The sequence below is a fragment of the Anoplopoma fimbria genome, chromosome 7 (genome assembly GCF_027596085.1).
Source record: "Anoplopoma fimbria isolate UVic2021 breed Golden Eagle Sablefish chromosome 7, Afim_UVic_2022, whole genome shotgun sequence".
In the NCBI taxonomy this organism is placed as follows: domain Eukaryota; kingdom Metazoa; phylum Chordata; class Actinopteri; order Perciformes; family Anoplopomatidae; genus Anoplopoma; species Anoplopoma fimbria.
In genome coordinates, this window is record NC_072455.1 from 1775300 (window position 1) to 1791281 (window position 15982).

The window sequence follows — 15982 nt, forward strand, 5'->3', positions numbered from 1 at the left end:
CACACACACACACACACACACACACACACACACACACACACACACACACTGTCTCAGGTAGAACACTACTTGTATCATTTCTTATTATTTTTTTCTTTTACTGCCGATATGAATAATAAAACTTTCTTAATACTTTGAGAAATGTAAATATATTTGTACTTTTTTGTATTACAAATAAATGTTTCATTTCTAAACACAAACAGCCAAAAATTTTAACAAATAACTCTAAAATCTGCAACATTTTAATGGAGTCAGGAAGAATGTAAACAGAGAAGAAGAGAAGAATATTATGAATATGTAAGTATGAGAACCAGAACCAGAACCAGGACTGAGAGGGTCAGTTTTACAAATAGTCCATAACCACGAAAAAAAAACACACATATACATAAATATATAACATATATATATACATATATATATATATATATATATATATATATAGATACTCTATTAGATTATATATATATATATATATATATATATATACTCTGTTAGATATATATATATATATATATATATATATATATATATATATATATATATATATATATATATATATATATATATATATATATATATATATATATATATATATATATATATATGCTATATATATATGTTATATATATCAAGTTCATATGATGAATTTAGCTGCTGTTTTAAAATGCAGATTGAGGGTTTAGACACCAGAGAAACAGTTTGTGTGTGTCTGTGTGTGTGTGTGTGTGTGTGTGTGTGTGTGTGTGTGTGTGTGTGTGTGTGTGTGTGTGTGTGTGTGTGTGTGTGTGTTATTTGTGTGTGTGTGTTTGATCATGGTTGGAAGCAAGAAAGAAGATGAAACAGGTCCTCTGTGTTTCCTGTCAACATACACACACACACACACACACACACACACACACACACACACACACACACACACACACACACACACACACACACACACACACACACACAGAGCTACAGGCTCAACATACATAATCAATTAACCCTCAATGTGGACCAGAAGAACATATGAATGTGTGGTGGAGGATGGTGTGTGTGTGTGTTATTGTGTGTGTGTGTGTGTGTGTGTGTGTGTGTGTGTGTTAATGTGTGTGTGTTGTGTGTGTGTGTGTGTGTGTGTGTGTGTGTGTGTTATGTGTGTCTAGATGATTAAAATGCATAATAAAGTCAAGGAAAAAGCACTCCGCCTAAGTAGCAGCCAGTAAAACAATCAAAACATCAGGCAAAACATCAGGCTGGGACTGTGTTGTGTGTGTGTGTGTGTGTGTGTGTGTGTGTGTGTGTGTGTGTGTGAGAGAGACACACAAACACAGATCAATGTAATTCAACTAAGAGCAGCACTTATTGGCTGAAGTAGTTTCAGTTACCAAGGTAACCGAGACCCCCAATTCAAATGATCTTTATTGCAAAGAAACAAAATACTGACAAACAAAAACAAGAATTATTTATTATAAAACAATATTTAATACACTAATGAGATCTATCAATACATTTATTCAAGTACTTTACATTCTGAGGTACTTGTACCTTGTTGTGCCAGTTTGTACTTCTATCAGTGTATTTGCTGCCCTCTAGGGGTCAAACTGATGAACTGCAGCGTTCTGATTCATTATTCTCTTCCAGTGAACAGTATTAATACTCTGATCCCTCTACATTTATTCTAGTGTAATAATACAATAATTATATTAATTCCAGTGCAATAATTAAAAGGATATATTTATTCCTGTGCACTTTTTTCCAATTAAATCTAGTGAATTAATTCAATTTATTCTAATGCAAAAATTACATTTATATCAGTGCAATTATAATATTTAACCTAGTGGAATATTTGCATTCATTCTCTAGCAATAATTCAATTTATTCTAGTGACATTATTACATTTATACTAGTACACTAATTCAATTTATTCTAGTGCAATAAAGCAAATTATTGTAGTATAATAGTTACATTTATTCTAGTGCAATAGTTCAATTTATCCACTGCAATAATTAAAACGTATACATTAATTCTAGTGCAATAATTATATTTATACTAGAGGAATATTTGCATTTATTCTCTAGCAATGATTGTATATTTATTCTAGTGCAAAATAACATTGTGTTTATTTATTTCAATTATTATTTGAGAAGCTGTAAATCTGCAGTGGGAGTTAGTTTGATTACTGTATTTTTAATTACGCTGATCAGGAGTAGCGCTCTTCATTTCATTGTATTCTGAACAATAAAGTCTTTCTATCTTTTATTTACTTGTAGTTTGTAGGAACAACTGTTTAAAATCTGCACCTCTTGTATTTTATGTCTTGTAAGTTTTCCTGTTGCTCATTAAACTTCATTTTTCCTCTTTTCATTCAGAAACACTCACATTCTGGACGCCATGTTGCTTTGAAACACATTTAATTCAACATTCACAAACAAATCGACAACATGAAGGCACAACAGTTTGGCTTCTTAATGAACTCGGTCGGACTCCTGGTCTAAAGTATAAAAATAAACAAATGATTCAGTGTTTTATGGATCAGACTGTGTGGGAACAACGTGGAACCAAAACGTTAGAAAATGTTAAAGGAGGAGTTTGTTTCCCCAGATTTTGTTCTCTTCACATCACAATAAAAACATTCACTGTCACATTTTAACATCTTTTAAAATGTGGTTATATTCAACATTTGCAGCTTTATTTAATATACGAATACTGTTTTTCAAAAAAAGCCCCGTTTAACAAAACCTTAAAGAGACGCAGCTCAAGTTTGATCGATTCTGAAATCAATCAATCTGAATCATAAATCAGATTTTCTCTTCTCTGGACATCGTCCCTCCGGATCACCTGATGGTGCGGAACATCATGAAGTCGACCGTGGTGCATCGTGGGAACTTCCCGATGGAGCTCTCCTCCACGGGCGTGTAGACTTTGATCTGCCTCATGTGAGTGTCTCTGCCGTTCTGGTGGTTGGCCAGCACCGCGATCTGGATCATGAAGGTGCTGATCGGCTCGTTCGTCCGCTGAAAAAAACACACAAAGTATATCTGGTGAATAAATCGAATCCACAACTTCCTGCCACAAAACAAAGATTTTACTCCATTTAACATGAAGAACAGAGCTGCTAGCATTTAAATCTTTTTTATTTTAGGTTCAGTTTGGATTAAAAAAACTTTTTTACTTTGAGAAAGTTCAAAAATCCAAAGTTCTCAAATGTTAAATATCCTCTGAACACAAGTAGAAAACATTAAAAAAACTGCCCAAAAATGGCTGAAATTTGCTTGTAATCAGGAACTATGTGATCAAAGAAAACTAAAACATTTAATAAGATGAGATGAGACACTATTTATTTACCCACAAAGACAGAAATAATTATAAATAAATAGAGAAAGTAAACAAGAAATAATTAGAAGTATATAAAATAAAAATAGGAAAAGAAATACAAACTATCAAAGGGAAATTAAATTAAAAAGGCAAGAAACATCTCAGCGTGATTAATAGCAGCATAATATATAAATAAATGTAAATAGAGTAAACTAATTGTTACAGTTACATTTTTATTCTGTATCAAAAAAAAGTATTGAAGTTCAAAAAAATCACTTAAAATCTAACAAAGGATTTCCATTTTAAAGAAAGTAGAACAGAATAATACCTAAAAACATCTCCGTAAAATAATGTTTAAATACTGTAACGTGAAATAAAGAACGTGTGTTTCTCACCTGGTTCATCAGAGAGATGTGAATCCAACCGCTGGGCTCCACCATCTCCAACTGCTGCAGAGAGGAAGAGGAGAAGAAAAGAAGAAGAAGAAGAAGAAGAAGAAGAAGAAGAAGAAGAAGAACATGAAGCAGAAGAAGAAACAGAAGAACAAGAAGAAGAAGAAGAAGAAGAAGAGAAGAAGAAGAGAAGAAGAGGGAGATGTGAGAAGAAAGCAGATGATTCACACAATAATAATAATAATAATAATAATAATAATAATAATAATAATAATAATAATACAATAATATCAAAGAGGTTTTTTTACCCTGATCTCCTGCAAGTTGTGGAAGTTGTTTCCCACTCTGACCGATATTTTACTGGGTGTGTAGCTCTCATCTGATTTATAATCTGCATAAATACACAACATCTTCACCGTGGTTCTCCTCCTGAAGAGAACACAACAAAACACCAGTGAATGGAAACACACAGGACCTGAAACAGATTATAAACAAGCAGGAATACAAACACAACACACATTAAAAACATGATGAAAATGCCAGATATCCCAGACTTCATTAAAAAACCAGCAGTTTTCCAGAACATCCCAGTATTCCCAGTGACCGTAAACAAACAAGACCTGATACAGATCATAAACAAGCAGAAATACAAACACAACACACATTTCTTAAAGTATATTCTGCAATATTCCTGAAAAGAAAATGCCAGATATCCCAGACTTCATTGGGAAAAAAACAGCAGTTTTCCCAGAACATCCCAGTATTCCCAGTACCTGAACTGGATGTTGACCAGGTGAGGTTGGGATCCATCTGACTGCCAGTAGGTCTCCAGGTTGTCATCCCTCAGCTGATCCACTCCGAAACCTGTGAGGAAGAGAAGAGAGTTCAGATCACACCAGACTGGACTCAGCACTGGGTTCACTGGGCTTACTGGGCTTACTGGTTTGGGTCTGACCTGGTTTACAGGAGGACAGGGACCACACCGCCTGGGACCCGATCTCCCGGACCGTGCCAGTCCGCTCCAGCTGCTTCGGGTCGGCTCCTGGAGGAGTCTTGCTCGGGGTGGCCATCCTGTAAACACAAGTTAAAGCGAGCACATCCGGGTTCTTTCCTGTCCAGACTCCATTCACATTCCTCACATTCTCACTTTTACTTGTCTATAAAAACATGTAAATAAACAGCAGCATCTAAATTAAGATTGCATGACAATAAACACACCATTATGGTAAATTCGGCTTATAAATAACATATATTGCATCTTCTTATTATAGTTATAGTTATAATTAACAACAAGTGGCACATTACACGCTGCTATGTGAAAAAAAGGAAACTCAGAGAATATTAAATCTATTTTAATTAAACAGAATTTATAATATCATTTATAATCTATTTTCTAAACTGCATCCAGTGTCAATATGTTAGTAAACATGGCATTTTAACACATGTTGGTGTCTATATCTGGCTAACTGAGCAAATAGTATTTATTTATTTATTACTTATTACTAAAACAACTTAAAAACATCAATAATATAAAAAAAAACTTACAAGAAACGTCTTTAAAAGTCTCCAATAAGTGGCTTTAGTGTGTCACATGTCAGGATACAATGTATCTCTTTTGAAAATTCCGTCCGCGTCGCTTTTAAATGACGTCACCGGCGGCGCGTCGCGTCCTCAGCGCGTCACGGCGGCCATCTTGCTTCCCAGCCAGCCGGCTTCCAGGAGAACACGTTGCCTGTGTGAGAAAACAGAAAGAAAAGCTCAACTTTAACCCTGAACCGTCGGGGTTTCGGCTGTTGTTTCTCTCCAGCCGGGTGGAAGGAGCTGTAGAGGGGTGAGCTGGTCACTTATCGAGCCGGGTTTTGTGCGTTTTTATCGGTTTTAAAGCGGGTTTATAAGCGCAGCTGTCAGGCCTCCATTGCTAGCGGCGCAGTTAAGCTAACGGCTAGCTAGCTGATTAGCATCTTTTAAAGCTCGTGTTTAACGGCGCATTAAAGCATCTAATTAACCATTTTAACTTCTTATTAACACATTTATATGTCCAGTTAACATTGTAGTTTATTTATATATGCATAGTGTAGTTATAGGCCTTTTAATAAAGCACCTTTTCTCCAGATTTGGTTCAAAAATGCGCAAATTTAAGGTTCTAATGCTCTTAAATAAGAATACACTCATGCAAAGTGTGACTCAGTGAGTGTTATTGAATGTGTATGAGCTGGTAATGAATTCGGCTAATGAATGAGTCACTGATCAGAAGGTTATTTAAGGGCAAAAATCCAACTTTTGGTGCATTTGTGTGTTCCAGATGATCAGATTAATGATGTTTAACCACATGTGTGTTTGAGTTGATGTGTTGGAAACCAGGCCGAGCTGAAGAGGAGGACCAGCTGTGTTCAGAGGCCACACATCACTGTGCTGATGGGTCTGAGGGCTCAGTGTTGAGGGACACATACACAAGGCCTCCTTCTGAAGGGAGTCTGGTGTGACTCACTCTCCCCTGCACAGGCCTGGATGGAAGCAGCTTCATTTACATTACAGTACATTATTACATTACATATTACATTATTACATTACATATTACATTATTACATTACATATTACATTATTACATTACATTACAGTCATTCAGCAGATGCTTCTATCCAAAGCGACTTACAGGAAGTGTATTCAACATAGGTATTCAAGAGAACTACTAGTCACCAGAAGTCATAAGTGCATCTCCTTTCTTAAACAAGCATCTTAAAGCATAAACCAGAGCAAAACAAACTAATACGTACAATAAGAAACAAACTGATACGAATACAATAAGTGCTACGAGGAAGGCTCAGGGTAGAACTTCTTTACTTCTTTACTTCATGAAGAGGTGAGGTTAAAGATGGGCAGTGACTCTGCTGTCCTGAGGTCAGTGGGGAGTTCATTCCTCCACTGAGGGGCCAGGACAGAAAGAAGCTGTGACCGGGTGGATCGGCTGCAGGGACCTCTGAGCGACGGGGCAACCAATCGAAGTGGTCGGGCGGGGGTGTAGGGCTTGACCAAGGCCTGGAGATAGGAAGGAGCTGTTCCTCTCACTGCCCTGTAGGCACCAGAGTCTGTAACTGGATGCTCTTACAGGGAGCCAGTGTAGAGAACATTTACGTCAACGAGGCCCTTGGAATGAAATCCTGCTGCGTGATTGTCATTAAAGCCTCAAAGCGTGACATCTGGTTGCAGTCAGAGGCGGTTCGGGGCCGAGGTGGTGCATCTGTGGCAGCCCATTGTTAGAGGCTCTGTGGTTTTGTTTAGTGTTGAATGTGTTGCTTCAGCAGAGCGAGCCGGCCTGAACACTGCCCTCTATAATCAGGTGTCATATGGTAACTTTAGTACCTGAATATCACTAAAACCTGTGCAGATATGTTTGCTTTAAGCTCTACTCAAAGGTCTTTAGACTTCTGTACATTTCTCCTTCTCTTCTTAAGATGAATCACCAGTTTAACTCTGTCTTCTCTTTCAGCTCCTCAGGTGCTAGCGTCCGTCATTCCAGCCCTCCACCATGGCGGATAAAAACACCAGGATCGCCATCGTCAACCACGACAAATGCAAACCCAAGAAATGTCGTCAGGAGTGCAAGAAGAGCTGCCCGGTGGTCCGCATGGGTGAGGGAGCAGTTGATTTGTGTTTATACGCAGACCTGAAGTAGACGGAGATTCAACCCCTAAAACTGATGCAGTTGTAGTCCGTTAACTACACAAGAAAGTCATGAAAAACCAAAATGTGTGTGTTTGCAGGTAAGCTGTGTATCGAGGTGACTCCACAGAGTAAGATCGCCTGGATCTCAGAGTCTCTGTGTATAGGCTGCGGCATCTGCATCAAGGTAAAAACACCTGAAGTCTCAATTCAGACTTTATTTAGTTTAGAAAAATATAAATCTGGTGTGATTATTGCTCTTCCAATAAGTGGTTAAAGCAGTAATAAGATCATTTAATCATCTAGAGCAGGATTTGTCCCTCGATGTGTGTATTTGTTTTAAGCTCTGGCTGTTTTTTGTCGTTGTAGAAATGTCCGTTCGGAGCTTTGTCGATCGTCAACCTGCCCAGCAACCTGGAGAAGGAAACCACACACAGATACTGCGCCAATTCCTTCAAACTGCACCGGTACGCCTCCACAACGCTGATTTCATGTGGCACTGAAGCATGAACGTACTCCTACATATTTATTTAGTTTTCTAATGTGGAGGATGTTGAATGAAGGGATTGTTGCAGCTTTTTGAAACAGTTCATTTATTGTCTTTAGCTCGGATGAGGATTGAAGTGTGAAGACTTATCATTATATTTATATTTTTTATCTGTTATTACCTTTCGAAATTGTTCCACATCAACTTACCTTGACACACGACTGTGTTTAGATTGTTGCTATGATGTATAACTTGTGTTCCTGTGTGTTTGCAGACTGCCGATCCCGCGGCCCGGTGAGGTTCTGGGGCTGGTTGGGACCAACGGTATCGGAAAGTCCACAGCTCTGAAGATCCTGGCTGGAAAACAGAAACCCAACCTGGGCAGATTCGATGTGAGTGTTTGAACCCGTCGTGTTCCTGTAGAGCTGAAGCTGTTCGAGGCGTCGCTGTGCTGACCAGATAACGTTTGGGTGTCGCTGCTCACAGCTGCCATTTTCTCATCTGATCCAACACCAACTGAAAGCTTTGTTTGCTGGGAAAAAACTCCATGTTTGTAATCAGAAAACGTTCAGTTTTCTCCTGAACGGATTAGAGATGGCACCCAAAACTCTCCTTAATAAAAGGTGTAATCCGTAAAGTCACTTTGACACTCTGTTTTATCCCTGAAATCATTGACGTAAACAAAAGAAACCTGTTTTAATATATATATATCTAATAAATCCACAAACAGTTTTTTTTTTCGGAGCTTCTATCTGGTGAATTTTATCCTAAATTCATAATCTCAATAATCCCGGTTGAGATGTATGTTGTATAGATCGTAAAGCCCTCTGAGGCAAATTTGTTGTTTGTGATTTTGGGCTTTACAAAATAAATTCAATTGAAAATTAAATTTAAAAAGATCAACAAAACTAACCTTGGCACATTTCAACTGTCACAAAAATGTAAAAACTCTTCCCAGAGACAAGAAAAATCATATTTCTATATTTATTCATTAGCTTAATTCAGTTTTTAAATGTTCTTTTAACATAGTGAAAAAATAAGTAATCGCATATATAGCATATTACAAAATGTTAATTTGAATATAAATAAAGTTATTCCTAAAAATATTTATTAAAAAAATTATAACTAAAAAAACCTCAGGATTTGTAAAAATACACTCTTAAACTAGTAATACTTGAAATATAAATGTTACTTATTCTGAATATTTTTTACATATTTTAACAATAAAAGCTTCTTTCACTACAGTTATTAAATCAGGATCATTGATGTTTACAGGATTTTACAGAATTATATAATATAAACATCTGGTTCTTATGTTCTTATTGTTTCTATGTTGATTGTTTATGTGACTTTGTGGTTTTCTGCACCAGAATCCTCCAGACTGGCAGGAGATCTTGACCTACTTCAGAGGTTCTGAGCTGCAGAACTACTTCACCAAAATCCTGGAGGACGACCTGCGGGCCATCGTCAAACCGCAGTACGTCGACCAGATCCCCAAGACCGTCAAGGTAAACAAACCCAACATACTTTTACTCCACTACATCTCGGAGGGAAGTACTTTTAACTCCACTACTACATATATATATATATATATATTTATTTATATATATATTTATTTAGATTAAAACCCCTCATTCTCTCACCGGTGTTTTCATTTGTTGCTGATTAGGTGAGATTTACGAGAGGTTATCGTGAATTTAAATAAGAGTAATACACTTATTACATAAAGCATCAAGAGAACTCCTAAAGGCAAAAAAAACTATTTATTTTTTATCTCAAGATGATGTTGAAATTCTCTTCACATCCTGACGGCAATCAATGAATTAAAGTCTCAGGACTGTAATAAATAAATCCAATTATTTTTATTTAGTCTGGCTGTAATTAGACCTGTCTACCTGTCATATGGATATTTAAAAAAATGTATATTACTCTTGATAGTTTGTCAAAATGACTAAACCTGACTTCACATAAAGGATCTCAGCACCTTTTCTTCTTGTTTGTTCTGACTGGGTGTAATTCCTCCTCTCTGCCTGTAGGGGTCAGTAGGGTCCATCCTGACCAGGAAAGACGACACAGACACACAGACCATCGTCTGTAAACAGCTGGGTAAGACACGCAAACACAAACAAATCAGGAATAATAATTATTTTAGGCTTCTCACACTAGTTTAAATATTTTAGACTGTAACTAGAAGTAATTGAACATGAATTGTTCCTCTTAAATAAACATACTACTGAGTTACTTCATTACTTTCTCCTCTATTAATGACGTGTGTATATATATATTTTTTTTTTGTCGTGATTGGCTGATTTTCTGTGTTGTTGCCGGGCAGATCTGAGTCACCTGCGAGAGAGGAACGTGGAGGATCTGTCCGGAGGAGAGCTGCAGAGGTTCGCCTGCGCCGTCGTCTGCATCCAGAGAGCCGACATGTGAGGAGACGACCCGACGACACTCAATGACATTAATTATTATTATTATTATTATTATTATTATTATTATTATTTAAATATTAAACATTTTGTTTCTCTGCTTCAGTTTCATGTTCGACGAGCCGTCCAGTTACCTGGATGTGAAACAGAGGCTGAAGGCCGCCATGACCATCCGCTCACTCATCACCCCCGACAGGTAACGGCTCGTTAAAGGATAACCTTTTATTACTCCAGAGATACTAGATACTAGTCTTTTGTGTTGCTGCTTTCTACTTCTACTCCATTGTATTTATCTGACAGCTTTAGTTACTTTTCAAATTAGGATTTTTAAAAGTATGAAGAGTTTATTAAACATGTTTTTAATAAAAGTTTGAGATGTTACAATGTAAATTCGTAATAATACTTTTACTGTGTTGTATAAGTACTTAGTTTCCCATTGTGGTATAAGTTATTTTACTGTAACAGTATTTTTAAAGTGTGGTATAAGTACTTTTACATGGTTGTATTAGTACTTGTATTGTTATAGAGTATTTTACAGTGTGGTATCTAGTTTTACTTCAAAAGAGTAGTTTCACAGTGTGGTACATTGTTGTATTAGTACTTTTACTGACACAGTATTTTTTACAGTCAGGTATCAGTACATTTACGATAACGGAGTATTTTCACAGTGTGATATTAGTTACTGAAGTAAAGGATTTGAATTCTCTCGTTTTACAGATTTTCCATTTTTCTTCATAATTGTCAGAATGATAACTGTGTATTTAATGTGTGTATTTAATGTGTGTATAATATGTGTATATAATGTGTATAATGTGTGTGTTTCAGGTACATCATCGTGGTGGATAATGTGTGTTGGATTATAATGTGTTGTCTGTAATGTGTGTGTTTCAGGTACATCATCGTGGTGGAGCACGACCTCAGTGTGTTGGATTATCTCTCTGACTTCATCTGTTGTCTGTACGGAGTCCCGAGCGCCTACGGAGTCGTTACCATGCCCTTCAGTGTTAGAGAGGGTAACAACACACACACACACACACACACACACACACACACACACTCTCACACACTCACTCTCACTCACTCACTCACTCAGTCTCACTCTCTTCCTCTCTCACTCTCTTCCTCTCTCTCTCACTTCCTCTCACTCTCATTCTCTTCCTCTCTCACTCTCTTCCTCTCTCACTCTCTCTCTCTCTCAGTCTCTCTCTTCCTCTTTCTCTCTGTCTCACTCTCTCTCTCTTTCTCTCTCTCACTCTCTCACTCTCTCTTCCTCAGTCTCTGTCTGTCTCTCTCTCTACTCTCTCAGTCTCTGTCGCTCTCTCTCTCTCACTCTCTCACTCTGTCTCTCTGTCTCTCTCTCTCTCTGTCTGTCTCTCACTCTCTACCTCTCTCAGTCTCTGATTCTCTCTCTCTAACTTCTCCATGTTTCCCTTCTTCCTTCAGGCATCAACATCTTCCTGGACGGTTACGTTCCCACGGAGAACCTCAGGTTCCGCGAGACCTCGCTGGTCTTCAAGGTGGCTGAGACGGCCAACGAGGAGGAGGTGAAGAGACTCCGGCACTACCAGGTCTGTGACATGCTGAAGTACTCTGTGCTTTTATTTTGAAATAGAAACATGTTTGTAGGAGGTTTCTGATGTTTGAGTTTTTGTTGTTCAGTATCCAGAGATGACGAAGACGATGGGAGAGTTCAGTCTGGAGATCAAATCCGGAGAGTTTTCTGACTCTGAGATCATGGTGATGCTCGGAGAGAACGGTGAGAACGGAACCTTAAACACTTTCACAATAAAAGCCTCTGACATGAACACTCTATCACTGTTCACAAAAGAGAATTTAACGAGTTGGGATACTTTTTTTTGGTTTTTCTTTTTAAACACAAAGACAGAACAAATCAGGAAATCAACAGACGCATATGTTCAAATTAAACAACAAATATGGAATGTTTACATGTTTACTTTGTGTTTAATGTTTGTGTTTTGTGTTCCTGCAGGCACGGGGAAGACGACCTTCATCAGGATGTTGGCTGGAAGTCTCAAACCCGACACGGGAGGTGAGTTTCTCCCTCTGTCTGTTAAAACTGCATTCTCTCTCCTGTCCACCAGGGGGCGACTCCTCTGGTTGTATAGAAGTCTATGAGAAAATGACTCTACTTCTCTCTTGATTTATTCCCTCAGTAAACATTGTAAACATGAGTTTATGGTCTCAATCTCTAGTTTCAAGTCTTCTTCAATACAGCATGATGTTCATTTAGTAAATGATGCTCCATTTAGAGTCAAACAGACCATAAAGCAACAAACTCACCTGTTCTCTCTCTTCCAGGTGACGTTCCCGTCCTCAGCGTCAGCTACAAACCTCAGACCATCAGCCCAAAGTTCAAGGTCTGTTCATCACTCACTAATACAAAACTGTTATTCTGTATTAAAGTTTTACTTTATTTTGATCTAAATATAAACTGGTTTTCATACTGAACTTCAAAACAATGATCTAACACAAGAAACTTTGTGTCGTCTAGGGTTGAAAATATTGTTTATTTTCTTATTTCTAAGTTAATTTATGGTCCATATGTCAGTTTCAATCTTCACTTTTTTTTTTTGTCATTTTTGATTTAAAAATGTGTATTTTGATCACTATCTTATCTTAAATAATATCTTTAATTATGTTATTTTATCTTCAATTATCTTTACTTAATTCATCTTCAAATAAAATTTCTTAATTCACTAATAAAATTATCTTATCTTATCTTATATCTTGTTTTATCTTAAATTATATTATCTTCTAAATTATTTTAATTATCTCATGTTCATTATCTTATATTGATTATCTTACATTTTTTACATTCATTTATCTTGTTTTAAATGATCTTATTTTATCGTATATAATTAATCGATTGTAATAATAGTTGCAGATTAACACCCTGTTGATCAGCTGATTGTCACCTCTCAAACAATCCATCAGAAAGCTTTAAGTTCATGTCGTTGACTCGTCTCCATGAAGAAGCATCATGTTTGAAGTTGTTTTTAGAGACGGATGATTAAAAGTCTGTTTTTGTGTTTTGTGTGTTCAGGGCAGCGTCAGAGCTCTGCTGCACGAGAAGATCAGAGACGCCTACACCCACCCTCAGTTCATCACCGACGTCATGAAGCCGCTGCAGATAGAGAGCATCATCGACCAGGACGTAAGACACACACACACACACACACACACACTTTTACTTTAATAAAAGTACCAATAACACAATGTAAAAAAAACAGCACTAAGCTAATCATAGTCATAACATTAGTTAGCATGCTAGCAGTTAGCATTATCACTAGATATAAGCTATTTGAAAGGATCAAGGCTATCAAGAACCGTGATATCTGGCTACATGTTAACGTATATCAGACCAGGTCCAGCGTTCTATGTTCTGTAACTGTAGCATGAATTTGCTAGCTAGCTAGCTAGCTAACTAGCCAGTAAACTTGATCATCTTAAGGCTTCATCCACAAACTTTTGTCACAGCGTAGGAAAGCACATTGATATCTCCACATTAACACTCATTCATCAGATTTGTTTAATGTGCTTTAATGTCTTAATTTAAAGTGATTGTATTGATATACTGATATAGACAATGTACCAACGATAGACTGACTCCTCCTCCTCCCTCGTTCCCCCCCTTCAGGTGCAGAACCTCTCTGGTGGAGAGCTGCAGAGAGTCGCTCTCACTCTGTGTTTGGGGAAACCGGCCGACGTTTACCTGATCGACGAGCCGTCGGCCTACCTGGACTCTGAGCAGAGATTGATGGCCGCCAGGGTCATCAAGAGGTCATTAACACTTCTTTATTTTCTGTTTGTTAATTACAGAGAAAAACAACCCGTTTTCCTCATTTTTGTCACTTTTCCTTCATACATCCCTCTCCTCCTCCTTCCTCACTTTTGCCGCCATACATCCTCGGTCATGTCTCCTCATTCCTTTCCCTCTTCCTCCTCCATCTTCCCCTGTCTGACTCTGGTGTGTTTGTGTGCAGGTACATCCTCCACGCCAAGAAGACTGCGTTCGTGGTGGAGCACGACTTCATCATGGCGACCTATCTGGCCGACAGAGTCATCGTGTTCGACGGTATTCCCTCCAAGACGACCGCGGCTAACACGTAAGACATAAAAGAATCACTCGACGTAAACTAAACACCCTCTGATATCTAAATACATAAACTATTATTAATATTTAATCTCTTCCTCTGCGTGTCCGTTAGTCCTCAGGGTCTGTTAGCCGGGATGAACAGATTCCTGTCGCTGTTGGAAATCACATTCAGAAGAGACCCGAACAACTTCAGACCACGCATCAACAAGTACAACTCCATCAAGGTACAAACACACACGATACGTAAACATTGACCTTCACTGCCCCCTGCTGGTGACTTGTCAGAATTACAACAACAATGATAAAGCTAGCAGTTAGTGGAGTTTTTAGGACTAACTTCAGTGTCTTCTTTCCCCCCAGTAACAGTACGTATAGTAGTATTACTTATTTAATCCTCTGAACCCCAAAACGACACAAGTTTTCATCTTTCCTACAGTCCTTGAACACATCATGTGTGCTGAAAGCAGCTGAAACGAAGCTTAAAATTGTGATATTTCACCCCCAAAAATTATTCAACATGTCTCATTTAAAATTTTGCCCCAAATAAACTTTTTGCTTTAACCAGATTCTGTAAAAAAACATTAAATTCTGAGCTCCTCAGTGAAACTACGAAGCCATGATTGATTCAAATGATTCAAAACACTTTTAGACACATGTTGGATATATTGATTCTATTGTTTTCCACAATTTCAAACTTGTGTTTTAACCTTTCTTTTATGATTTATGGCACTTTAACTGTGTTATTCTGCACTAAAGACATGTTTGAGTTCTCTCTACTTCTAGTCATGATTGTTCTGTTTCAATAGAGGAGCAGGACTTTTATTTTGAAGTGGAAAACGTCCCGTAACTGCTCAGGGTTAAATTTGTCTTACAGTGTAGATATCGTATCGTGTACACAACAGCACACAGAGGCTTCTATACACACAAACATGGTTGTAATTGTTGTCAATGCATCAATTAACTAATAAAGTTATATTTAAAGACACTGCCCTCTCTCTCCTCCAGGACACGGAACAGAAGAAGAGTGGAAACTACTTCTTCCTGGACGACTAAGACGACTTCCTACGTGACAAAAACTGACTTCCTGCGACGCATTCAGGGGCTGCGTTCAACATGCAGCCGTGACATCTTATAACACGTGGCAGATATGTTTAAAAAAGATATATATCATATGAATCTTTAAAGATTAAAAACATCAGCCTTTTATGCACCAAGCTGCATTCAAAAGCAAACAATGTCGTGAATCGTTTAAAAATGAAAACAAAGTGCATTGCATTCGTTGTCGGTGAGCCTGAACCCTCGGGGCTGCGTTCACAAGACGGCGAGTCAGAGATGTTGTGGAACATTAAGCAGCATATTTTATCACTCATACATTTACAAGAAATGAAAATAAACTGATGCTACCTGATCCAAGAACAGTTTCTATCTTCATTTATGTTTCTCATACTACTAAATTTATAATACTACTACTATACCACTGGAACTACTCAATGGAAAATACAACTACTTCTACTACACCACCACCTATACTACTACTACACTCGATGCTGCTATACTATGACTTTATTCAACATTCTATACCATAGTATAGCATGAC

At 37.6% G+C, this 15982-nt stretch overlaps 2 protein-coding genes across 2 annotated transcripts; one reads left to right on the forward strand and one right to left on the reverse strand.

Moving 5' to 3' along the window:
• Positions 1-2386: 2386 nt before the first annotated feature.
• Positions 2387-5334, reverse strand: anapc10 (anaphase promoting complex subunit 10). Its single transcript, XM_054601427.1, has 6 exons — positions 5238-5334; positions 4648-4763; positions 4466-4556; positions 4001-4121; positions 3696-3749; positions 2387-2999 (listed from the first exon to the last, which is right to left on the reverse strand). Exons 2-6 carry the CDS (start codon positions 4760-4762, stop codon positions 2820-2822), a joined length of 561 nt encoding a protein of 186 aa, XP_054457402.1. The 5' UTR covers position 4763; positions 5238-5334; the 3' UTR covers positions 2387-2819.
• Positions 5335-5361: 27 nt separating this feature from the next.
• abce1 (ATP-binding cassette, sub-family E (OABP), member 1) lies at positions 5362-15982 on the forward strand. The gene is made up of 19 exons (XM_054601416.1): positions 5362-5523; positions 7180-7321; positions 7454-7539; positions 7722-7819; positions 8114-8231; positions 9210-9347; positions 9876-9945; positions 10172-10268; positions 10375-10464; positions 11160-11281; positions 11712-11836; positions 11928-12024; positions 12259-12318; positions 12588-12646; positions 13333-13443; positions 13927-14069; positions 14273-14395; positions 14498-14609; positions 15391-15982. The coding sequence occupies exons 2-19, from the start codon at positions 7219-7221 to the stop codon at positions 15436-15438; spliced, it is 1800 nt and encodes a 599-aa protein (XP_054457391.1). The 5' UTR covers positions 5362-5523; positions 7180-7218; the 3' UTR covers positions 15439-15982.